The sequence below is a fragment of the Podarcis gaigeae genome (genome assembly GCF_964106915.1).
Source record: "Podarcis gaigeae genome assembly, chromosome: 5".
Taxonomy (NCBI): Eukaryota; Metazoa; Chordata; class Lepidosauria; order Squamata; family Lacertidae; genus Podarcis; species Podarcis gaigeae.
The window spans coordinates 31,461,148-31,488,271 of NC_139681.1; the positions used below are offsets into that span (position 1 = coordinate 31,461,148).

A 27,124-nucleotide genomic window follows, 5' to 3' on the forward strand; every position below is an offset into this window, starting at 1 on the left:
GAGTAGACTCCCTCAGAAGGTGATGGACTCTCCTTCCTTGGAGGTTTTTAAGCAGAAGTTGAATGGCCATTTGACATGGATGCTTTAGTTGAGATTCCTCCATTGCAGTGGGTTGAACGATTAGATGACCCTCTGGGTCTCTTCCAATCGTACAATTCTATGATTCTGTCATGGGACTGCCAAGGAAAGCCTTTGAGCTGGGGGGAGGAGAAGAGTCAGACGGGAACAGTCAGAAGGAGACGGTCAGGAAATGACGGAAGGGGGAGAGGGGGAGAGAGCTGGAGGGAGCCAGGAGGTGTCAAGGTTCTCCGATGCTAAAGCAGCACCGCACAGGGAGCTCAGGGACAGACTGAGAGCCTATTCCTGTGCAAGGATCAGAGACATCCCATGAGGCTTGCCTGCCTCTTCTGTTGGAGGAGAAGCAGGAAAAGACCACTCCCCAAATCTGAACCAGACGATCCAGATGCATAAGTTGTACTGTGCTGCTTGTACATATGTAAAATAAAGAACTGTAAATATCTCTCTGAGTGAGCAGAGGGTGCTTATTGTGAAGAGCATACACAAACCTTCACAGATTCTATGTTATCCGCATTCAGAACATTATTCTATTTTTATAGTTCAAACTCCATCTTGATACCCACACCTGTTTCAAGAGCACAACAAAATATGTAATAGTAGAAGCCAATACTTCAAAAATCCCACTGTCAATAGTGCCTTAAAGCTTGAAGAGATAAAAAGTAATAGACTGGCCTCTAGCTAACAGAAAGTTAGGCATTTAACAACATTGCCAATTGTAGCTTGTATATGCTGGGTTCTCTCACAATGGACGCACAGCCTGGAGAAGCAATACACTCCACACAAAAAAAGAGTTTCCACTGCACACACATTGCTTCAAATGAAGAACATCTGCACATAAGCCTGACAATATGTGAAAACATCCTTAGAACGCATTGTGACTGTATCTGGACTGGAGACACTGTAGGGAGACAAAGGCACCATGCTTTCATCATTCTAGGCTCGACCTAGAGATTTTTGTACTTTCTATCTTTGATGTTTCTTTCTTTTCTTCTTGTCACAAAAGTGACTAGGCGACCAGGAGAAACAGTGAAAGGGAATGTACAGAATTCACTGGCAAAAAATGTGGTCATTAAATAAAAATGTTTCCATTCAGCATAGCATTTGTGGGGATTAATTGTTCTGACCGTAGGCATAAAACCTTTCAGAAACAAAAGTTTGCAGTGGGAAAATGTCGACAATTAGATGGTTTAATTAAATATTTAATTTCACCAAACCATGTCCCTCATTCTCCAATAATCTGATCCACAATGGTATTATTTTTTTTTAAAGGATATCCAGAAAAGAAATTTCAAGCCGAAAATGGCCGAAAACTTCATATACATCCTGTTAGGATGGGAATTTATTTTTACAGGATTCAAAACCAGATCCTTGGATCACTGTGTAACATAAAGTGTTTGGGCTAAATTAGTCTCCTGCCTTGCATGCTCTCCCAAATTATCACTAGCTTTGCTATTTGCTTCCCTCACCCCTTCTTACCAATTAGTTTAGTTAAGCTTGTACAGTGGTACCTCCGGTTATATACTCTTCAGGTTACATACGATTCAGGTTACAGACTCCACTAACACAGAAATAGTGCTTCAGGTTAAGAACTTTGCTTCAGGATGAGAACAGAAATCGTGCTCCGGTGGCGCGGCAGCAGCAGGAGGCTCCATTAGCTAAAGTGGTGATTCAGGTTAAGAACAGTTCCAGGTTAAGTACGGACCTCCGGAATGAATTAAGTACTTAACCTGAGGTACCACTGTATACAAATGTGTGTGTATGTGTATTTTCCTACCCATTAAAATTTTACTTTCTAGCATGTATTTTTTCCCAGAGGGACAAAAGAAACCTGATTTCCCAATCATTGCTCTGCAATTAAATTAACATTATTACAGAAAGAAAAACAGTTCTAGGGAGGACTTAAAATACTGTAATGAAATATCAAATCAGTTTCTAGCTAGTCAGCTATTATTCAAAATATAAAATGACTGTATTTTTTACTAGTAATTTCACCCCCCCTTCTAATCAGTTATCTGAGGTGAAGAATACATGTATTTTAAATATTCCAAAATGTAAAGCTTAATAAAAATATAATTTATTCTGTTTTTAAGAGAAAGACTGCAATCTTTATTAATATAAAGATACTTTACTTTTCAATTCGTCTCAGACCAATATACACAATTTGCATAATATTTAATATATATATATATATGAAGACAAATAAATCATCTTTATATTTAAACATAGACTTTCTGAATGTTACTCAGTCTAAAAAAGAAGAGATAACTGAAGCTATAACTGAAGAAGAATAAAAAATTGCCACATTTTTATATAGAGGGAACTGCTACCCTAGCCCTTAAACTTTGACTGATGTATTTGCTATTAAAGTTGATATTTTATGTAATTTCACATGCCAGTGATGCCCATCATACTATAATTAAATTGCCATCCTCTGCTATTTTTGCTTGGAGCAGGTGGTCTTTAATCAGGCTTTTCATCACTCATGATTTCTGCAATGCCCAATACTGTGCATTGTTCTCCCTACACTATAAAATAGATCCATCATGGATAGCTCCAACTGCATGCAGCTTCACCTTTTTCTGCACATCCTTGGAGGAGGAAGAGAGTAACACGGAAAATCCATCTAAGTAAGGATGCTAAATCCCCACTTGGAATACTTTTCTACGCCCATATCTAAGCAAAGTGTATATGAGAAATTCTAGTCTTGCTTACTGGAGAATAAGGCGATTTGGTAGCAGCCTTCTCTGCTGCGAGAAGATGTGTGTGTGTGTGTGAATGTATTCATTTGAATACTTCACTCTCAAAAGCAGGGAGAGCCATCCAATAGCTGTAGCCATAGCTGAAAACTACAAAAGCCCTTAGGTGCGTGCTGAAGCATTTTAGGCATATACAGGAGGTTACTGAGATACCAACTTGAGTAGGTAACCAAAATGAAAGAATATCTACTGGTTGCTGGAGAGAAAGGGCATACTAAGTACTGCTGGGACAGAGAGGAAATGCCCTGTATTTTCTTCCTTTTATCAAGTGGACAAGCAACCAACCTTTAATTAAAAACAAAACAACAACAACCTGCTTTAAGTGTGACTTTTTCATTATTCATTTCAGGTACCTGCAACACAGTTACACCAAAATGTATACATGTCTCTTTCAGAATCAGCAACCCTAGTCATGCTTTATGGGTGTCAGTTTTAGCTCTGCTATAATACCTACAAAACTGAAATTATCAAGGTAGTGCTAGGACCATGAACCATTTCATTGTAGAAAGGAATGGCCCTGTAATATCTGCAGCTGTGGGCAATGAGGTCTTTGAAATATCGCCTTCAAGCCACTTGTTGGAATCTGTCAATAATGAAGTGCACCGCTAGGGGGCGAAGTCAAACCACTAGGGAATCACAGCGCCTGCTGTGGCTGCAGAGACGGGAAAGTCGTAACTGCTGTCTCCCATGTTGTTTTTGCGGCATTAGCTGCACTTCTCTGGGGTGCAGTCCTAGTGCTGTGTCTATGGAGGTCCTAGGCTACCCAGACGACAAGACAAGTTTAGCTTCACAAGTTTAGCCCAAAGGAAAGCAGAGCAATATGTTTAGCACCAGCTGGGCTGCAGGAGTTGTCAGAAGATGGCCTACAAGGTGCCATCCAAGCTACTAGAAAGCTATATTTTCCTTTAAAACCCTTTTAAGTCTCTGCAAGCTATTCTAGAGCCCTTATGCACAAACAACACTGGATATAGTTTCATGGATAGCACTGTGTTGGTGAGAGACAAAGTACTTCAGCGTTTGAACATACAGAGGAGTAGAACTGAGACTTTTAACATTTGGCCTAAGGATTCCAAGGGGGTGGATTTCCAGCGAGCATTCAGTCCTCTCTCTCTTACTAATCTATGCCACCAGACAGGAAATTCTAGCAGTGGCTCTGGGATGAAGAAGTTTGTAAATCAACAGTGTCCAACACAAATGAATATGTCTCCTTTATGATATACTTAAGCGTAGTTAAAGTTATTGGCTCAGTGAACAAAATGGCACATAGAATGTCAGCAAATGAGAGCTGGAGAGAAACTTATTAGTGGTGGTATTTCCAAGGATGCTGGTATCATGCGTAATATTAGTTCTAATTCAGTAACTCCCTCTATGAAAGCTTATTGTCCCCTAATGGAAAATCTACAACACGAGTTTCATTTCTTTATTAAAAATCAACAAGCTAAGGCTGAAAAAATGGACCATCTTAGACAGTCTCTCTCTCACACACACATGCAATCATACTTGCTCCTTCATTTCAGCTCCTTAAGTACCACTGTGAGACAATTCATCACCATCATCATATTCCACCCCCACCCCCTTCCAGTTGAAAGAGAAAATTCCTTTTGGTCAAAAGTGCAGAATGTGACAGCTACTTAAAAATCACCCATGTACAAAATCAACTAGAAGGAAATGACCTTTTCAAGTGTGGTCTTTAGACAGATGGGATTACACCGTCCAAAGAGCAGCTATGGGAAGGAGGTATTTAGCCTCAATTAAACCCCTTTGCTGCTTCTTTCTTTCTCCCCCCTCCAATCTTATGTCGGGGACAAGAGAGAAAGTCAGACAAATCTTGTAGCAACAATGATCTTCACCAACTCTTTGGTCAATAAAATGCTGCCACTCGGAAGTCAGATCTTATTAGGATGCAGCTAAGATTGAAAGGTTATCAAGAGAGCAAACTCCACTGCCGATACTTTATTTTGAGTTTGAGTTTTCTTGAATCAAAATACTTGTTGTGCTTTGACAATCTGGTTTAATCCTGTGGAGTAACAGTAACACAACTCTGCTACCAATAAATATATATTTGTTTACACCACCATCCCTGATAAGAATGTTTGCATCAGGATTCAGGACAACAGCAGCTGGGGACAGCTAGCATTTGAAAAATAAACAGCTGGCTGTGATTGATTGAATGACTGATAATTTCAATCACTTCAAGGGCTAATGTGCATTTGATATTCATGTCAGAATCAGAGCGGCTTGGTTTCAGGCACCTTTAGATCTCTGGTGGTGGGGAGGGACGGAAACCAGAGAATTTACTCATTTAATCCTCTTGAACTTCACATAGAGGGAAATGAAGTTGTTCTGCAGTCAGACACCCAGTGTGTTTCCCCTCTTCCTTCTCTTTGCACGTGCTCCCAGTTTGTGAAGGACTTGCTGGCAGGATTTTCTCTGAGCTTGGCTGTCAGTGCCAGTTGGAACACAAATGGAACATGAAGATGAAGAAATGAAGCCACCGAGAGAAACCGTAAGGGAGTGATGAGACAGCCATGACGAAAGCCATGAGAAAACAATAGGAGCCAAAGCTAAGAAAGCGAAATAAGAATTGAGCAAATTCACTATCAAATGATTTAAGTTCTACAGTTAGTAGAACCATTGAGCAGTGTAGAATCTTAATCTTTTCCACACACTGCTCCAAGGTACTACCAGCTTTACCAAAGAGGAGGGCAGGGATGAGATTCCAAGTACAGCTTCTAAAGGCATGATATATTCTTAAATTTCAAAGCATGTGTGGGAGAAGGGGCTGTGGAGCTCCTACCCAGGGATTCCTGAAAAACAGTTGCTGAGGCTGCCTTACGTGACTTTTACTTCTAAAACATCCTTTCGCAGACATTTCGTTATGATGTCTGCAAAAGTGTAGCAAACCTTCTGCTCCATTTTATCCGAAGTGCAATATTGTGCTGCAAACAGCTGCTGCTCTTTGTTTCTTTTGTTTGCATGTTGTTATATCTGAAAACTCAATAAACAAAACTTGCTTTAAAAAAATATTCATGAAGTGAGGTAGGTGACAACATGAAAGAGGGCCCTCTCAGCGGTGGCACTGCCATTGTGAAATGGTCTTCACAAGGAGATGCGCTGGCACATATTCCATATTTTCAGCACTGGAAGTACGCTGCAAAAACCAACACAAGAAATACCAGGAGACTGATATGAATTTTGGTAATGTAGAGACAGAACAGAACCAGTATTAGATATAGAGTGGTACCTCGGGTTAAGAACTTAATTCGTTGTGGAGGTCCGTTCTTAACCTGAAACTGTTCTTAACCTGAAGCACCACTTTAGCTAATGGGGCCTCCTGCCGCCGGAGCACGATTTCTGTTCTCATCCTGAAGCAAAGTTCTTAACCCAAGGTACTATTTCTGGGTTAGCAGAGACTGTAACCTGAAGTGTCTGTAACCCAAGGTACCACTGTAGTAATGAAAAATGAGATGACTATGCAGTTAGAATCAAAAACTATTCCAAGATTTCAAAGCTGAGGAGAAGAACAAGCAGTAGCATTATCAGGAACAAATGTGAGTGATTTTGAAAATGGCCAAGAAGCAATAATAATTATAAAAAAGCAGTAAGCTGTAAAGAATGGGAAGGAAGATCAGGAAAAGAACAGCATAAATGTACTATCTTGGTGGTGATGGTGATGATAATTGCATTGATCTTTGTACATGGAACCTTCAGGCAGATTTGACACACTCCTATCCCAACAACCAAATGAATGTATAAATGCAGCCTTAACCAACCTGGTGCCTCCAAGTGTTTTGGACCACCCCTCTCAGCAGTCCCACTCAGCACAACATCTGGAGGGGACAAGGCCAGTAAGGGCTTGTCCAATGGGACCAAATAGAAGAACTGATTCCTGATGCACTCCTCCAAAAAGCGGGGGAAGATGAAGAAATGAAGCCACCGAGAGAAACCTTAAGGGAGTGATGAGACAGCCATGACAAAAGCCATGAGAAAACAATAGGAGCCAAAGCTAAGAAAGCGAAATAAGAAGTGAGCAGTCAGCTGCATCAAAGGCTCAAAGAAGAGTCAGAAGAAGAAGATCCACGAAGAAAAGATGGTTAGATTTTGCTGCGTGGACTTCATTGGAAAGATGAGTTGGAGCAGTCTCCGTTAAATGAAAGGAGCAAAAGCTAGATTGGAAAGGATGAAGAACAGAATTGCTAGAAAGGAAAAGAAGGCATTGGCTCAAGAACTTTTTTTATTAGGGGGAGAAGAAAGATGGGGGTGTTAATTAGATGAGTAGTATGAGGGGTGGGGGAGGGGGTATTGCTTTATTTAGTTTTTATTATGTATTTTGTGTTTTTATCTTGTATTTTTATGCTTTGAACCGCCCTGAGATCTACGGATGAAGGGCAGTATTCAAATATAATTAATAATAATAAAGGAAATGCTTAGGACCACCAGGACAGTTACTTAAATGCATAAAGGCAAAGACTAGGATATAAATATATAATAATCACACAACCATCTATATAAATAAACTCATTTTCCAAAGCCCTATCCTTTTGAAGTAAAAGCAGCACTATCCACGCATAATAGCGAGGTGTTAGAAGACCTGGAGGAACACCAATGTTTGTATACCCAGACCCTTGCAAACCAAGCAAAACCATCCCATGCGGAATGAGAATGCTGAGTGTCTACTGTGGGCGAAGGATGAGATGGAATGTCTTGGCGGAGAGAACTCTGAAGGGCAACATTTTGTTGCAAACAACATTTGTCATTATTATTGATTTCTTACATATTTTCTATTATGCCCTCAGCTATTGATCCCTTCATTATCTTATTGTCTTGGGAACAATCTGTACTGGCTCACCTTAAGGCTCCCAGGGGACGATGGGTTGGAGAATTGGCACTTACTGGAAATGCAGGGTCACATACAGTAAAGCAAGAGTCAAGGCAGGTTATTCAGGATCACAACAGACATAGCAAAGAGCAGACTGTCAACACCTTGGACAGAACACTATGGCAGACGCCACCTCAGTAGCATGTTGAAGTCTTGTGAAGGCTGGTTGGTCTAGGCTTGATGTTAAGCCTGCCACCTCCAATGAGCTATCTGTGTTTCTTAAAGGACCATTGCTTGATTCTGCAGAAGCTGCCTCCTGCAGTCAGGAAAGGGGCAGTAAGTATTGCAGAAGGGGGTGCCCTTTGAGCCTGATAAGTTGAGTAATGACACATCCTCTGGACTAGAAAGTCCTAGAATGGAGAATGATGGATTTCCATGTGATGCATTCTCATTTTCCAAGTCTTCCTCTGAGAAAGAAAGGAGACTGGGGCCAGCAAACAAGACTGAGATTCTGAAAAAAATGCCTCCAACTAAGGCCAGAGAACATGAGTGCACTCTGGTGCAACAAATCCACTTAAAAAACAACAACACACACACACACACACACACAGAGAGAGAGAGAGAGAGAGAGAGAGAGAGAGAGAGATTTTTTCAGTAGAGAGTGATGGGGAAACACACCAAAAGGTTTAGAGTAAGAACTGCATGGTGGGAAGTTGCACAACCTCTCCACAAACAAATCAGGTCAAATGTTCAATAATGAGTGGATATTGGATAACCTGAGTGCAAAATTCGTGCAAGCAAATCAGGACAAGTGCTCAATAAACAGGTCATCTCTGGAGGAGCAACATTTGGGGATTCATATGCCCTGATTTTAATGCAGATGCATGCCAGTGAACAAGTTGCAACATTGCAGCTACTGATGCGATAAACTCCCATGACTCCATAATTATTTACACTGTGCATGATCAAATAAATGGCAACAGTGTTCAGTGCTGCCAGTACAGTTGTACCTCGGTTTACAAAGTTAATCCATTCTGGAAGTCCGTTCTTAAACCAAAGCCATTCTTAAACTGAGGCACACTTTCCCTAATGAGGCCTCCCACCGCCAGTGCCCTTCCACCGTTCGGATTCCGTTCTGAGACCGAGGTAAAGTTCGCAAACCAGGACATTACTTCCGTTAATGCGGAGTTTGTAAACCGAATAGTTTGTAAACAGGGCTGTTCTTAAACCGAGGTACCACTGTATAGCTACCAATTTTTCATCCCACGCGTTCACTTCCTAATACTTTACCATATATTTGTGCAGTGGCAGGGCTGCTGGAGCAACCTGCCTTGGGTCATACTGAGAACCAGTAGTTAAAAGTCAAGAGTGCAGAAGCAATTAAAGCAAGTAGGTGCTGTACAGTGACTAAACAGAAAGACAGGCCTTGCCTCCGGGCAAGTTATGTGAAAACAGATATTTGCCTAGAACTGTTTAGTTAAATGTTTCAGCTTCTGCCTTCCTCAGTAATACAGCTGGGATTTCAAGTGAATGCTGCAAAGCAAGGCGACAGTTTTCAAGAATACTAAGGATGAAATCATTCTTAGGAATGTGGGTAAGTGCAGGAGTGTTGTTTCATTTCATTTTTTCAAAGAAAAGACCAAATAGAAATCAATTGTGACCTTCCAGATTAAGGGAATATTAAGGTCCAGGGCGTATTAAGGTCTTGAGTCCACAACTCCAGAAGTTTTCTCTTTCTGCTACAAGATTTGGTAGCTACTCCATCGCTATTGGCTTTGTTGAAAGACCAATTTCATCAGGCTCTTCCCTTGACTGTTATCTAGCTGCTTAGTTTATAGGGGAGAGAGAGAGAGATGGAGCTCTTCTTCTAGATTGCAAGCCTGAGGGCAGCAGGGACTCTCTTGTTAGTGATATCTGTAAGCCTCTCCCGCAGTCTTTTCTTTTCCAGCTGAAGAGTGGGTTTAAGGAAGGTTGAAGAGAAAGCAGCAGACAAACCTTGCTCTGTGGCTTTTGAGAGTCAGGGTAATTCTAGACAAGGGCTTAATTTGCAAATGGGCCATTGAAATATTGCAAATGGGTTTGTTGATAACCATTTATTTTTCCCTTACCTTAATCCAGGGGGGACAATTGGATGAAATTGGGGGAATAAGAATTTAGGCTGGTGTTTCGATACCCAGGGCACTGTATGGGCTTTGCAACAACAACAACCGCAACTTGCATGCATGCATACCTGGCACTAGGGGAACAGAGGAGGCAAGCACCCCGCAACAAGGAACTCAAACTCTCATTTGATTACTCCCCCCCCCCCATGGCCTGGTCTCTGTCATTAATATATACTGTTATTTTTCTTTCAGAGATCCTAAAATGTGGGACACAACTTGCCTACCTAGAAAGACACTTTGCTCCTTCTGTCGCCACCCTCTGATTTCCCCCTGGTGCCACCACTGCATGTATAAGAAGCAACCAAAGCCCTATACGGCCTAGGACCCTCGTACCTACGGGACCGCCTCTCCTAGTATGTCCCATGGAGGACCTTACGGTCCTCAAATAAAAACATCTTGGAGATCCCGGGCCACAGGGAGGTTAGGCTGGCCTCAACCAGAGCCAGAACTTTTTCGGCCGTGGCCCCGATCTGGTGGAACGCTCTGTCACAAGAGACTAGGGCCCTGCAGGAATTGATATCTTTCCGCAGGGCCTGCAAGACAAAGCGGTTCCACCAGGCCTTTGGCCAAGGCACAGTCTGACCCCCTCCTTTGGTAATCCTCGCAGAACTCTAGCCCAATGGTTGCCATTAATTTGACTCTGAATTGATTTTAGAATGTATTTCAATTAATTGATTGTGATTTTATGTAAACTGTATTATTTTTACTGTTGTTAGCCACTCTGAGCCCGGCTTCAGCTGGGGAGGGTGGGATATAAATAAATTATTATTATTATTATTTATTATTAATAACAATTCCACAAGAAATATTCATCTGGAATCACCCTTCGATAACAACACACACTACAGTGTTAATACTAAAACAGAATTAAGAAAAATATATATCAGGAGAACCATATCCTGTGCTCAGAGCAAGAACATACATTTTGGGAAGCGTAAATGGAAGGCACTTTTTGTACTTACAAACACCTCTATGGTGATGGGGACAGTACTGTTGAGTGGTGGGATTCCTGCATCCTTAGCCATTACAGTCAAATAAATAACACCATTGGGAACTTGCTCATAATCCAGAGGGCGGACAACGCTTATCACTGAAAAGGCAAGAAGCCTGTGTTGGCAATTATTGACATTAGGCATTTTAAAAGTCGAACCATAATGCACACACATGCACTGTATTGCACTCACCTCCATAACCTTCAGACAAAGTGATGTCAAAGTAACTTCTGAATGCAGAAGCATTCACAATGCTATAAGTGATCTGGTTGTTCGGAGGAGAATCTTCATCTGATGCCTAGGTAAAAACGGAAGAAATAATTTAATATTAATCTAATCTACCTACCTGCTGTTATTGGAGCATTTAGATAACAAGATCTTGTAGCACAACCACCAAGTGTTTAATAAAATAAATTATAAATACCATTAATAAACAAAAGTGTGAATATTCTTATGGAGTTTGGCCAAGCCATGCCAGCCATATTCTTTGTTGGAGAATTTTAATGCTCAGGAATGGCTCGCTGATGGTTCCTCAACAGGAGCTAATGCTTGAGGTATAGAGTTCATCCCTGGAATGTGAGACTCATTGGAGGGAAATTGGTGTATAGTTCCTCACTCCTGAAGCAGGTTGGGACTGATCAAACATCTTTGTGTGTGAATTAAGTCTCAATAACAGCAGTTTTGGGAGAGACAGAAAACGAGAGAGAGGGAGAGAGATGAGCTGTAACCTGAAGGTGCCATGGGGTGCAAGTACCTTTCTGAGGGTCTGACGTGGGGAAACGGATTTGCCAACTACTATAGGGAAGCGCATGCTTCTTGCCTCCAGCTATGCCCTACTTGTATATTTATAAATGAACCAAATGCTGCAAAAACACCATATGCCTATAGTGATCTCTTCTCCAAAAGGAAGCCTAAGTGTTGTCCCTGGAACTTTTCCCTCCTCACAAAAGTATGAAATGCATAAATGCACATGTTAGCTTTAGTTGGTTTCTCAGGTATTTCCCACAAAATTCTAGCAAAATTCGCAGCATATTCTGGGTAGGGTTGCTGATGGTTTTTTGTTTTTGTTTTAGTGCTCCACTTGTCAATTTTATTGTGAGGAAATCATTCTTTCAGTGAATAGCGACTGATTAGGTTCTACATGATACTGGAACAGGTGCTATAAGCAATATTGCCCAATCCTTCAAGAGCAGGTCTAATGTTTGGGAAGGAAAAGCTAAGTTACCACTTTGACTAAAGGGCTGGAGCACTTCTCCACCTAACGAATCTGCTCCTAATGACGGGCTGTGGAAGATTTGCTGGCTGGGAATAACTCTAACCGGAGAAACCAAATAGCAGGCTCAGGCCTTCCTGAAACTCCCTTGCTCACCAAGTGAAACCATTTTGATGGTGAAAACTGCCTGCCTACAAAGAGTATCAGTTTATCAGAAAGGAGCTGTGCGGTGTGAAAACACTCTGAAGATCACTTTAAAACCACACACACCCTGAGGCTACTCTAAACAGTGCTCACGGAAACATGTAATCTTTATTGCCTCCCAGAAGGGGAAAGCTTAGGATCGTATCAGCAAGATACAGGCCAACTGCCTTCCTCCCAAAAGTCACTCTCTTGAATGACTGAAAAGAGAATAATGTAAGTAATGAGTGCATTCAGACGAATCCTTTCTTTCTAATGAGCATATGCTTTTCAGTCTGCATTTAGAGCAGCTCAAATAATGGAAAATCTTCCTGACTTTCTTCCCTGCTCTGCTCATTGCTTTGTCTACATTTGTGTAGCTTGTGCAAGCTTTGTAATGCCAATGAACAAGGGCTGAAGCGGGATGTGCTCTCAACTCATGCACTTTAAACACGTTCAAATGGAAGTGCTGCTCCTATCAGTAAGGCTACATTTTCCTTTAATGGCGCATTTATGTTGCTGCAGCTTTCACAAGAATACAGGGACTCAGGAGTAATGGGAAGACAGCTCTCCCTGCTTCATGTGCTCTGGTTACTTAGACAAATGATAACACCCTTCCAATCCCATCACTGAAATTCAGGGAGCCTCAAGGGAATTCCCAATCACTTGGAGGGCAATGAAATCTGATTCAGTAAATCGCGGGCCTGGAGCATAGTGAGAGCTACCTGGGTCACCTCATAATGAACTCATTTTCCTTGTAAGCTTTCTTAGAGGATTCTCAATAAAAAGCTCAGGATTTATCCCACAAACCTGCACCCCTCTCCAAGCAAGTTTACTTATTCCAACTCAGCCTTGGTGGCAAAAAGAGGAAGGAGAAGCTTGTAGGTCTAAATTCAGCCTTAAAAACAAACATGAGCCGAGCTTCAGTCCTCATTTTAATGTGAGCTTCTCCTCATACACACATTTGTATGCAATTTTGCCTTATACACACATTTTTGCAAAACAAAATAATCTGATATAATGCATTTTGACATTTTAATGCACACTTTATCTTATTTCAAAGTCTGGCCGTGGCTCAGTTCCCGCATTGTTTTGGAAAGTGAGAATTAGGTGTATCCAACAGAATCAAATTTATCCTTAATTAGGAGTGGCCAGGCTCTAAGGCTGAAGCTTATAAGGCCTATCAGGTTTCCAGCTTGGCCTCCTTGCCACCAATTCCTCCTGCCCTCCCCACTGGCAAGACTCTATTTGCTGGGTGGGTGTGAGTATGTGGATTGGCAAGGAGTAAGCGACTCATTTAGAAGTTGGATCTGAATTCAGAGGTGGCATGGGCTCACTTTGAAATGGCTTCCTGAACTAGACAACCTCACATTCAGAACCCCAACTACCTCTTTCAAAAATTCGCCATGATATCTAGTGAAGTACATAGTAAGGCAGAAAAGATGGGGAGCAAAAACCAAGAACTGCGGAGCATGGTAGGTTGCAAGAGTCATATAAAACATCTGAAGGAGCAGAGATGGAAGGGATTCCAAGCTTTCTCCTTCTCATATGCTTGACTCCTATTTCACTTCTGTTTAATTGCCTCCATGAGCAGTGCTGTTTTCTTGTGGCAAAGCTTCCCAGCATTAGAATATCACCACTGCTCTATTATGTGCAACCAGCTAAGAAACTGAAGAGACAAAAGGGGGGAAAGTAGATGGTGAACTTCAAGAAAGAGATTTCAAAAATAAGATTTGTGTTAGAGGTGAGTTTGCATTTATGTGTAAAAGCCAATTCACATGACTACTGTGCTTCCTGTTTGCCCTGAGCACAGAGCATCAACTGGCAAGCCAACTGAAACATTTTTTTTAAAAAAACAAATAAAGTGCCTGACCCCTGCTAAGAATGACTATTACCAAACTGACTACACATGCGTACAAATGACCAGCCACGGGCCCAGTCCACAAGTAACGCTAAGCCAAACCATTGCTAAGCATGAGTGACCAAATGTGTCTACTCTGAGAGGAGATTGTGGCTGCGTTGCTCCTCTCCATTTGTTTTGCTGCTGTGCTAAGATCCTGTTGTGTCATTCAAACCTAGGTCCGTGGCTTAGCATTCTCCAGACAAACCATGAGCTGCAACTAAGGTTTGTCCTATGACTTACAACACATTAAGCCAAGCCAAACCACAGCTTTGCACAGTGCAGCAGCAAAAGGACTGGGGAGGAGCAAAGCCATCAATCACAATCTCCTCTTCAGGGTCCCACTTATTTACTCATTCACACCAAACCGTGGTTTGGCCTAGATTTATGCATAAGCATATCTGCACCTGATGTAGAATAGAAATCTTCCTACATTTAGCAGGATAAGACAAATGAACCAACTACTCCAGGGTGACCAAATTCACCTCAGAGTTTAGTTATTTCTCTGAGTTCTAGCTCTTCCGCACATAAAATCTGCAAATTAACCACTGCATTTCAGCATTCTTATTACTGGTCTCACCCCAAAGCTTCTTCATCTATATATCCAATCATATGTCCTCATAAACTCTGTCCCTGCCCTTTTCAGGAAATCTGTATAAATCACATGACCAAAGTTAGCCTGTTAAAAATTTCAGCCCCTCTCTCACAAGTCTTCTAAACATAAAGAGAACTCAAGAGTTGTTGTTGTTTATGCTTTTAGTTCCTGCTCTGGGTGCCTGATAAATGATTTCCAAAAACACATCATTTAATTTTCTAAGAAATCATTTGGAACATATGCAAAAACATCTCAAGGAAGCCACAAATAAATAATGGGAGATAAAATGAATATAATTATTATATAACCAGCCTCCCCCCCTCTTTTTAATCTGCTTCTCATGGCTTATCTGAATCTGTTATGAAAGCTGATCAATAATTATGATGCCCCAAACCTCTGCATAGTATTATCCCTAGTGGAGCAGGTGTTTTCTGTGGTATGCCATAGGGCTACTGTCAGGAGAGGGAGTGCCAATTTTCTTTATGCAGCTTGTTTACCTTCCTCCTCTTGAATACTAATGAGCTAAAACAGGGGAGCACGTCTTGTAAAAATAATTGTTGCCTGAGAACGAAATGATCACCTTACATTTTGGCATTTTTCTGCACCCATTTGTAAAATGGTACAGTATATCTCATAATGGGGTGGGTCGCAAGGGTTGAACAATGTAGGGGGGAATTATGCTCCCATTCCAATTGGCATCTGGCTGCAGATGTTGTTCCTCTCCACATTGCCATAACTTTCAGTGAGATTTGCATTGAGATGGGCATCCCTACAAGAGAGAGCATGGCTTGGTTGCTTCAGCAATGAGGGCATATTCTCTTCTCCCCACAAACAAAAGATGATCAGGGAAATGAAGGTTGCAAACAAGCGTGGGGAAAAAATGAAAGAAAAGAAAATGGGAAAATCGAGCCACGCAAAAAATCCAAAGGACACTACCCTAGAATGTTCAGGACAGGTTTTGTCTCTAGTGGAGTGCCCCCCTCCCCACAAAACAAACCCATTTCTGAAATGGTGATGTAATTTGTACACTTGATGAACATTTCTCAGAACACATTGCCTACAAAAATAGTTCCATCTGGACATAGAAGAAGAGTTTGGATTTGATATCCCGCTTTATCAATACCCAAAGGAGTCTCAAAGCAGCTTACATTCTCCTTTCCCTTCCTCCCCCACAACAAACACTCTGTGAGGTGAGTGGGGTTGAGAGACTTCAGAGAAGTGTGACTAGCCCAAGGTCACCCAGCAGCTGCATGTGCAGGAGCGGAGACACGAACCCGGTTCCCCAGATTACGAATCTACCACTCTTAACCACTACACCACACTGGCTCTCATGGTTTCTAGCAACATACATAGCGGTCATGTTGGTGGCCTTTAATTTAATGTTCACTCTACATATTCTGGACACATGAGATACATATATCTAAGCCACAATTTCTTACCCTCACACGGACCACCTGAGTGACTGAAGGCTCATTTTCCCGCAGAGCCCCCAAATAAGAATCCTTCTGAAAGGTGGGGACATTGTCATTGACATCCAGGACGTTAATTCGGACTCTCCCTGTGGTCTCTTCCCCACCTCCATCTCTGGCAATAACAGTCAATGTGTAACGCTGGGTTGTCTCGAAGTCCAGCCGGCCAATCAACGTGATTACACCTGTATCCTTGTCCAGTGAGAATCTGGAGACAAAAACAGCAAATAAATGCTATTTAAGGAAACCTACCAAGTCAAATTGCACACCTGGAACCAGCAGGGGGAAAGCAGATGGAGCTGGAGGCTAATTTTTAGCAGGAAAGCAACCAGCAAGGAAAGGGTTGAACACCACATGTCCCCCACCGACTCCTCCATTCAAGAGATGCAACCACCCTAGGCTGCTTTCTCATTATAAAAGCACACATATGTACATTGGGACATCATTGCACACATTAAATGGACAGAAAATCTCCTCTGTGTGTGAACAGAATCCTAGTTATTCCAGTTAAGAGGCAGAGACCTTAATGAACCAACTAAGAGATCCCAAAGGGCCTGGTGAGCCTTCCTTATGATTTGGTAGCATTTTCAGGAGTTCCCAAACATTAATTATCTTCCAGCCTGGCTGCCTGATAAACAAGGACCTCAGTTCTGGACACTCCCAATGCAAGGCCAGTAACCTTGGATGCAGGATGGCCAGAACTTGACAGTTCTGTTCCATAATTAGTTTGTAGTGCGAACTACAGCATTTGCTCCATAAATAGTTCATACATAAACTTTACATTGGAATTTACATTGGGAATAAGGGGTGAAGGGTGGGACCAAATCAACCTGACCTGAAGGTTGAAGTGGGAATCAAAGGCTGTTGCGGGGAGGAAAGGGGCCTGCTTTGAATCATGCCAGGTGGGTGCAGAGCCCAGGACACCCTAGACGTTAGCCCCTGCAATCTCCACCCTAGGGGTGGGAAGAGACCAGCAGTGACTCCTATTCACCAAGAGGCTGCTGTGAAGGTGGCATTGGGCGGGTGGCTGTTGAGAAGGTGACAGATCCAGTCTCCAAGGAGCGTGCCACAATGATCACTGGTACTGTGGCAGCAGCAGCAGGCGACACATTCCTTGGAAGCTGGGTCTGCTATCCTCAGCTTGCCTCATGGGTGGGCCAGCCCTGCTCCTTGGACAGTAAACAGTGATTTTTTTGTGTGGTTTCTTCAGCAGGTTTCACCAGCAAGCAGAGGAGAGATACATTCAGAGCAATCCAGAACTAACAATTTTGTTAACTGGGTGAATACCCACTTTCCAGATCAACTCCTGGGAAACATACGATGATAGAAGATCCTTATCTGTTGTCATAGTTTTGCACGAGTTTAGCTGCTATGAAGGAAGGAAATGCACACTATAAACAACAAGAATCAGAACCACACTAGGATAAATTGAGGAACCCCTAGAGATAGCAGTGGTACTTACCTGTCAGGATCATCACTGAAATAATAGCTAACTTTCCCATAAGAGCCCACATCATTGTCTGTAGCCTAAAAATTAAGAAAAGAAATCAATGCTAGTAGTAAAAATATTTATGAGAAGGAAATCTCATAGTATATTAAAGCATATTTGAAAATCATGCAAGAGCATCTAATCAAAATCGAGTTGGCCTAGGGCAAAACCATTAATCTTATTAATAGTATCACTTTTTTCTTCTAAGTTACATATCCATTTCCTGGCACCACCACCAGTTAAAACTGCATAGAAAAGAGACAGTGTAACCTAGCCAGAATCAGCTCACAATAAATTTGTTGAACTTTCCATTTCTAATCACTCTGATTTGGGGTACAAATTGAGCCCATGTGGGCTACGGGGCTTATTTCTTTTTCAAAGTTTTGTAACTAGTTTATTACACTTCTGCAATGCATATTTCCAAAAGAGACTTGAGGAATCTCACAGCAATTTAAAATATACTAAAATTAAAATGAGAAGATGATACAAAGCTGTATAAGCAGTATCACCACGTCAGACAAAACGTCTTCTTCTCTTACTCCTCAGCTCCGCTTAACCATCTTGACTTTGTGAGTCCTCCATACCTTTATCCTGAACAACTGGCACCGGCAACAGTTATCACCACCTATGCATCGCTTCCAGAAGGCTACATTTTATGGTAGGGAGTTCTGTGACTTTTATAAGATGATAGGATTACTTTCTTCATAGACTACTTTCTTCATAGGCTAAAAATCTAGTTTGGTATCCGTGCCCCTGTTTTCCCCAGTGCAACTGTTATTTCCACTTCTATAGTTCTGCAACCTTCAAAACCATTCCTGTTGGAATTCTTAAGTAAAAATATACTGCCGCTTGCACACCATGACTTATTATGTATGTTCTCTGCATGCAGAGAATTACTGATATGAAAAATACACCCCAGTCAAAAACCTGTAAGGTTGAAAAAGTCAAGGAAAACAGCCATGAAGGCCCAGATACTTGAATTTCATAAGAGCATAAACAGAAGAAAGATTTAAAAACTCCACATAAAGGAACTTTATTTTAGATAAGAACTGTAACTTTGTCATGGATGAAAGTTGTAAAAGAAAACAGCCAGGGGTATTTCTGACAAGTGTGTTATTTACACAAAGGAGCCGATTCAGGTAACTGGAGTCAATTATCATCTTTAATGACATGTTGATGTCATCGATGATCCCACTTTCATATGCGATGAATCAACTCTCACACCTCAGGAATAAAATGTTTTTTGTCTCTTTTGTAAGAAATATATACTTTTTTGTGCATTCTGCCATTTCCATGGAGAGGCTGTCTCCCTTTTTGGACTACATCTCCCATCAGCCCCAGCAGGCGTAACTGTACTGTAATCTAAAACATCTGGAGGATGCCAATTCTATGAAGGATGATCTAGACTACCAAACCCCGAAGAGGATGTGAATCTCAACAGGTGCTTAAGAAAAAGTATGCTTTATTGAGGAAAGCACTCCTGCTTACAGTTCTTATGTATGCCTGATGTGTTTGGAGTATAAATCATAGGAATTATCATCCCTTCTTTATCTCCTGAATGGGGAGTTCCTTTGTGTTTTGGGAGGGCACTTGTGATATGAGCCTCTGATAAGAGTGGTTATACTTGAAATGCACTAAGCATAATAGCTGCTCTCATGAATAAAACATACTTTTTTTCCTCAGCACATTTTGAAGTTAACTCCTCCCGTCACCTTTTGTATTTGAAGCTATACATGGGGAACATTGGAGTCTGCATGACAGCATGAATCTGTTCTTAGTACGGATTACTGGCACATTCCTTAGATTTTGGTACTTGTAAAGAATGTGTGAATGTATACACACACATCCACGCACATATTTTATTTGTATTTATGATTAGGGATGTCAGAGGAATCCTTTGAAAATAAGACATCCAAGGTCTATTTCTGCACACCAATTTGATCCACAGTGCTGTACTGACTTACTGAGAAAGCTACTTATCTAAGTCTCCACAATAATTCTTCTTTTTCCTGCCACTACTATTTGTTACCACCCCTTCACTCTAAGGTTCCAGGGCAGATTACAGATTAAAAACAACATTTAAAAATTAAAACAGCTAACCATGAATCTTTTAGGTTTTAAAAAAACAAAACAAAACAGGCACACATGATATATAAATAGACACAAAAACTAGTTTGCAAGAAACATTACCTATGTATTAATTAATGTATACTGGTGCCCCTTTGCTGTTCTTGTTTCTTAATGCTGACAAATCTAACAGGCCTACCTATTGCATTATCTTTAAGAGGGTACATACAGGGAAGGCAATTAATCTGTAAATATATATTGATATGTCTTGTCTATTCTGGGCTATGTAAAAATCTGTATATTTTTGCAACAGAGGACAATGAAAGGGAACACAAACTTACGCAATACACACACATACACAACTGCAGTTGAAAATGTAAACTGAATTAAACCAGATGGAAGTGTCAATGAACTGAGGAATGCTTATACATCCTAATTTATGATAATACCAAGTTAAATCAATGGGATAGTTGTCACTAACTGGTACAAGGGGCATAGTTGATTATGAAGTTCTGTTGTCTCTGTTGTTCACAACTTTTCTAGGAGTGCTACAAGTTAATGCATAAGGAACAGTAAGGGGAGACAAGAGGGAGTCTCACTCTCAGTAGAATCTGAGACCTTCATCACCAGGATGATGTCCTTGCAAATCTTATAAAGCCATGACAGATTTCGCAATCTGGTCATGGCAAAAAATAACAGCAGCCTTCCCAGGAAAGCGGGTAAAGCTCACAGTGTCACTCTTCGTGAGCAAAGCAAGATTTGTGGGTGTTTTAAAGTCTCGGCTCTAATGAATATATAAAATATGCATGAATGGCAGCAAAGGCAAAGGGGACAAATTTGTATTTTAAAATGAGAAATATGGAATAAAATACCAAACCATCTTGTTTTTTAACTTATTTTCTAAATTGATTTCTGTCTGAGCTTCTTAGAGGATGATGGATGTGAGTAAAAGCAGTGTAAAAACACACACACACACACACACACACACACACACTTCATGCCCAAATTCAAAGGGCTCTACGAGTTACATATACTTGAGAGTTCTGCTCTAACTTTCTTTTATATACCTTTGGCCTTGCCTGTATTTGAAGAGACCATGATGAGGGGACCACAAAAGTTTGGATCTTTTTCTATTCTAAGTTTAGTGATGGCTGGAGACAGATGCAGCGGATGAAGGAAGTGGCTTCAACAGATGGAGCCTGAGACAGGTGTAAGTGAAAATATAGGAAACTATTGCAGAGAATCCAGCTATATGTTGAATACCTTTTCGACCTGCTGAGTTGCATGTTTGCATCACTTCTGGTTGAGCAGCATTATTCCAGAGCACATGTTACATTTAATTATATACCGTCTATATAATATTTTGTTTATCTGTGTAAAAATTAAACCTTAATTGTAAAAAAACAACAACACACCCCACAACCAATATACCATTAGGACTTCTCACTTAGATGTTAATCTCATTTTAGCCCCAGGGCTTTTTCCCCATCCGGAATTTACCGGAACTCAATTCTGTCACCTCTCGGGTGGGCGCCATTGACATTCTGAGAGAATGAGGGAGGTGCTCGTGGTGAGTTCTGTCACCTCTTTTTCTAGAAAAATAGCAATGCTTACCCCCCCTCCACCCTTGATGTGCTTTTTATTGTGCCTTCACAATGACTGGTGGTCATGATCGTATTGTGAGCTCAATATCATCTGTACCTTTGAAAATTTAGGGGCAGATATCCTGCTTTGTTTTAGTGCATGCCTCACAGCTTCCTCCTGGAAGCCCACAATTTTTCATACCATGAGTATTCTTCTTGCCCCTCCCCCTTTTGGGGTGTGTGTGTGTTTCTGGTTCTGGTTTTGTTGTGCTACATGGCAAGACAGATGCTCCAACAGCAATAACACAGTAACATTGCAGAGGCATTGCAGAACAACTAATAAAGCAAACTTTGTGGACAGCCCAGCATATATCCACCATCAACACACTATTATTGCATCAGTGAGATGTCACATAATACACCTGCAAAAGAACACCAGTTTGGAGGTGCCCTGAGATGGATGACACCATATGCATTACTGCAGGTGTGTGTATGCACACACATGTGTGCACACACACACACATTAAAACAGACACACCACTGTTGAGCTATCATCATCAAGGACCTTTGCACATGGCTCCACTTTCAAGTGAAAATTCTTGTGATTTTTCACTGTACGTCAAATAACAAAACCCATTCTGATTTTGGGAAGCACAGTGCATTAATAATTAAACAACGGCAAACACATCTCTGCTTGTTCTTTAACTGCATAATTTCACTGAGGGGGGAAATGCTATTGCAAACATGTTAACGGGTCAGTGCCCCAGTTTTGAGGTCTGTCAATTAAGATCAACAATCTCTCACGAGTTTATTGAAACCCAATTACTTGTCTCAACTCACCAAATTGGCTAAGGGATTACAAAGCATCAGAATAAGAACGTTTCACAGTGAGTTCTAAAAGGCCAAGTTAGGAGGGTGAAATACCATAGTATGGCTTTTAAGGGACCTTTGCATCTCAGGGTCGGCCAACTATTTGATATTTAAGCATTTTGTACGATAAGCTTAGAAGATTTGAACTTTGTTGGAAGAAGATCAAAATGTGCCATCTGCTTGGTTTTTCTCTTTCTCCTCCCCTGCCTTCCCCCATAAGCAACCAAAGGCTTTCTCTTCCTTTAATTGTACCGTCTTCTAGTCAGCAATACTGCTGCTTGGTTTGGCAGGGGTTGCCTGGTAGGATGCTGATGTACCTATCAATTTGCAACCCTTCAATCCCATGCAGCAGACTTTCCAGGTGTTTAACCTGCCCTGCCAGCTGGAGGCTAAGAGAGTTGCAATTTCCTCTTGGGTGGGTTATTGTCACAGTATGGCCTCACAAAATCAGACTTCGGTTTTCATTGGCTCCAAACATGTCTTTGGGGAAAGGGTTCCTTGTATCCTTGGATAAAATGTGTCACACCTCATTAGGGAGAAGGCTAACGAGCTGGTCATGCAAGATGGCCACTTCCTCATGTTCAGTTCTATACTTTCCTTTGGCAGATAGCTCTCAGGCTGCTGCAAGCTAATGTGGCTGGTTCATCTGACTGCAGGTATCCAGATGGTCCGTCAGCCAAATAGTCCCCGGAGAACAAGCCATTCTGCAAAAAAGGGGCCCAATTTCTGGGTACAACTCTATGCTTCATGTTACTCCCCCTCCCATTTTTAAAAATTGTCACAAAAGAGCAGAGTCAAGAGACAGAGTCTAAAATCTCCATAAACATTATTAGAATATTTTTTAAATTATAGACTTACTCAGGCATAACCACCCACTCCAGTCTCCTTTTTCTTTGTTGATTGCGGGTGCATTCATTGCCAGACACAATGTAATAATGGTTGCCAGTTGCAATGTAAAAAAAGAGACATGAGGGATTGACCAGATATGATCCCTGTGCTCTGAAGCAGTGCTGGCCTTCAGCACCAAGGCTGGAGAAAAACAGTAGTTTTTAAGGAAGCTGAAACTAGTGGATAGGAATAGGTATGGGCACAACAAATGGAGGTAATACAGCATGCCTTCAACTTTTGGGATTCGATCCAGAAACAAATCAGCAACCAACAGAGCTCATGTAGGATTTATGTTACATTCTTCCACATGCAGCATCCAATAAAAGCTTCCTTGATACCTTCAACTTGTTAATACTGCAGCCTGTCCCTTAGCTAGGAGTTTTTAAAATGGCCACTGTCATTTTATAGTGCGCAACCCTCATTCTGGGAATCAATGAACTACTACTGGCTTCTTTCTCATGTGTATTCCATTGCCTTGCATTTGAAAACAAGCTCGATGGATGCATAAGGCAGAAATCATGCCCTTGGAAAAAGAAATGGTTCAGCAGTTAAGAGTGCTTAATTCAAACCAAGCAACCTAGAGAATGGGAAAACTCTCCTATACTAGACTTCCCTTAATTAGCTAATCACAGGTACTATACTTCTCATCAGCTCTATGGACCTGTGATATGTTGACTGGTCCCTATCACAAGAGAAGAGAATTCAGAATTCAGAAGTACTTGCCCTGTTAATAGGTGGAGCCCTGGGCTGTGTACAGATTACCGTTTTCTCTGGCTCTGTTGACTTTCAAACCCATGTGCACAACCCAAATGTTTCCTTGTGAGAGTCTGTGGTTTGATGTATCCAGCTCGAGAACTGTGGCCTTGTTCAGGTGTGTAGATTTCAGGTACCAACCTTTCCTTAGGGGGTGGGGGGCATCCCTCATGCCTGACATCAGATGTGTGCCATGGAAGAGAAGTCCACTTTCCTGCCACTTTGGCCATCTCTTTCTAAAGAACCCAGAACACACATGTACCCCCTCCCCACTTGCCAACACCCTCCTCCCTTTTCCACACATCATTCCACCTGCTGCCACTTGCCAGAAAAAAATGCTTGCGCCTTCAAGAAAAATGATTGGGTTGTGTGTGTGTGTGAAGGTCCTAACTCCCTACTTTAAATCCATAGGGGATTATCTTCTAAGAAATGTAGCATGAGCATTCCTATACATGATTTCTATCATGAGCTTTCCAAGCACATGCTGAAATAAGCATGCATGTCCCCCTAAGCAGACAAATTTAGTGGCAATGCCTTATACTGTCCCACATCTTACTATAATCTTTAGCAGTATTATTTTAAGTAGATCCAGTTGATTAAGAACAAGAAAGAGGTTGGCAAATTGTTTAGGTAAGAACACTAGCCTTCCAACATGAGTAGTTCTAACATGTAGGCAAGGTTATACCATGGTTTAAAATCAATAACAACAACAACAATAATAATAATAATATGCAGTTTCACATACAGTTTGTCCTTGGCTTATAGATCACGATTTCTTTGGGGGGGGAAACCATGAGCCTGACTTCACATGTTATGACAAGCTATACTGCAGCTTGTTTCTTTCTTCCACAGTCAGGAGGCAAGGCAAACACATGCATGCTATACCATAGTTTATGTTAAACTATGGTTTAGCATTGCATGGAAACCAGGCCACAATAAGCCAATCAGCTTGTTCTGTTAAAAATGGGATGGGCACCCTGGATCATCACAAATTACTTTATGTAGCGTAGCATATGCCCATTCTCCTGATTTCCCCCCACACCTTGCAGGTGACCAGAGTAACCAAGCCAACCCTTTGCTTCTCATTTAGTGCAAGCATGGTGCAAAAGGACAGGAACAAGAAGACAAGTAGGCTTTCCAAATGTAAGGATTGACCATTGATGAAGTAATGATTTACACCCAGCTTGATGATGCTATTGAATGTTGGCATTACCCACAACTAATTTCTCCATTAGGCTCCTTATAATTGCATTTGTAAGTGCTTGTTTTAGTGATGGACAATGCTAGAAGCATAATTTTCTTCTACTGACATCCACATGGGGGCTGTAAGAAGAAGAAGGTTAAAAGAAGGTTATATGGTGCAAGGTTGGGAGAGTGGCTCTATGGAGCCCAATCAGATTAATTCACTGTCCCTGGAGGAGCTGAAGCTGGGCTCCACAAACTTCCTGACTTTTGCAATTTCTTACTATGTTAAACAAGACCTACTAAGCCATCTCAGAGAAAGTGTTGCTAGACATGCCCAATTCCTTATCTTTTTGAGAGACAGACCGACACACAGAGAGAATTTCACCAGCTGCTATACCTTCCAGTTGTAGAAGCACAAGGGCAGCAGCTTGTTTTCTCACCCATTCTGCTGGTGATGGATCTGCCATTTTACCCGGGACGGCAATAATGTGCGTAATCATCAGACTCAAAAACATCATTGCACTGCCAAGGCAAAATGCATTTGACACATTCAGGCTGTGATTGTCTTGAGATGGAAAAAGCAATCCGCTCTCCATCTCGGTTCACTTGAGGTCCAGCTTTCTCAGAATAAATTCTAAGGGATTACTTTTGATTTACACCAGTGTAAACTGGATCAGGATCAGGATGAGTGGGGCCTTTTAGAAACTGAAGGAGTTACAAAGTCATGGGATGCAGGCTCATATGTCTTAGTGAGGTAACATGGGAAATAATGCAGGTTATTGTTGTTTGACAGAAGGCAAGGAAGAGAAGTCAGAACACACACTTTGGACACCTTTAATTTTGTGGCTATTGCGATTTTTCATTTCAGTGAATGCCTGCTTTTCTAGCAAAGATGAAGTTTCTTAGTGGGTCATACCCTACACAAAGAGACAGAAAGCCAACAAGGAATCTAAATCCAGTTTTCAATGTCACCAAATCCCATGGATTTACAGGGGGTGGGATGCTTACGCTGTCAAGATAGCATAGGTACTGTGTTGCATCTTTGCCACACTATAGAGGTTGAAGACATCCATGTCCCCATGTTTCTTTATCCTCTGTTTCTCACATAGTTCATTCAAAACAAGGCACACAGCCAGGGATCCTAGACTCTAAGATGATGATTCTGATGATGCTGATGATGCTGATGATGCTGCTGCTGATGATAATAATAATAATAATAATAATAATAATTTATTTCTACCCCGCCCATCTGGCTGGGTTTCCCTAACCACTCTGGGCGGCTTCCAACAATAAAAATACATTAAAACATCAGTCATTAAAAACTTCCCTAAACTGGGCCGCCTTCAGATGTCTTCTAAATGTCAGATAGTTGTTTATTTCTTTGACATCTGATTTGAGGGTGTTCCACAAGGCGGGTGCCACTACTGAGAAGGCCCTCTGCCTGGTGAACTCTTATATCTCACAGTAACCTAGGAAGCTGCCTTACACTGAGACAGGTCATTGGTCCATAAATTTCAGCACCGTCTACACCAGTAGCCTTTAGCCTTCAACATGCATTTGGGGATCCATCTCTTAATTTTTATTATTATTACCATATATATGTATGGTGAGAGAGCTGCTGTTGTTGTGACCCACTTTAGAAAGTTCATTTCAAATAATTCACAGATCCAAACACACACGGAAAGTATCCATGAAACACGGAACAGCATACGCTCCTCTTGAACTGTCAGTGTGTTCTTGGTTTATTGTGGTGCCTGCCATAACATGGACAATAAATTTTTAGTGTTTCGAAGTAGTCTCACCTCCATACATGCAATGATCAAAGACAACCTTTTGCTCCTTATAGCACTGCTATGAGGACACTGCATGTCACAGGATCAGCATAAAGGTCTTCCTAATCCAAGATCCAGGTGACAGCAACGGTGGCAGCAGTACTGGTTCCTGTTGCCCTGACCTATGCATACCTAAGTCTCACTATGGCAACTAAGCAGTTCTGGCACAGATCCGCCTACACAGCATTCAAAAGTTTCTGCAGGCCATCAGAAAGTGCTGCAAACCTCCCCTAGATATTCCCTGTTGGAAAAGTGGCTAAAACTGATGGATATGATTGGGCTGGGTATTATTG

At 41.5% G+C, this 27,124-nt stretch overlaps 1 protein-coding gene across 1 annotated transcript in view; it reads right to left on the minus strand.

The window, feature by feature from the left end:
* Positions 1 to 27,124, minus strand: part of CDH23 (cadherin related 23) — a 394,671-nt gene that overhangs the window by 149,363 nt on the left and 218,184 nt on the right. The window contains exons 14-17 of the mRNA XM_083740685.1: positions 17,627 to 17,691; positions 16,135 to 16,372; positions 11,000 to 11,105; positions 10,778 to 10,905 (exon numbers count right to left, since the gene is read on the minus strand). Of these exons, the coding sequence (XP_083596811.1) occupies positions 10,778 to 10,905; positions 11,000 to 11,105; positions 16,135 to 16,372; positions 17,627 to 17,691 (537 nt within the window). The remainder of the gene's footprint in view (positions 1 to 10,777; positions 10,906 to 10,999; positions 11,106 to 16,134; positions 16,373 to 17,626; positions 17,692 to 27,124) is intronic.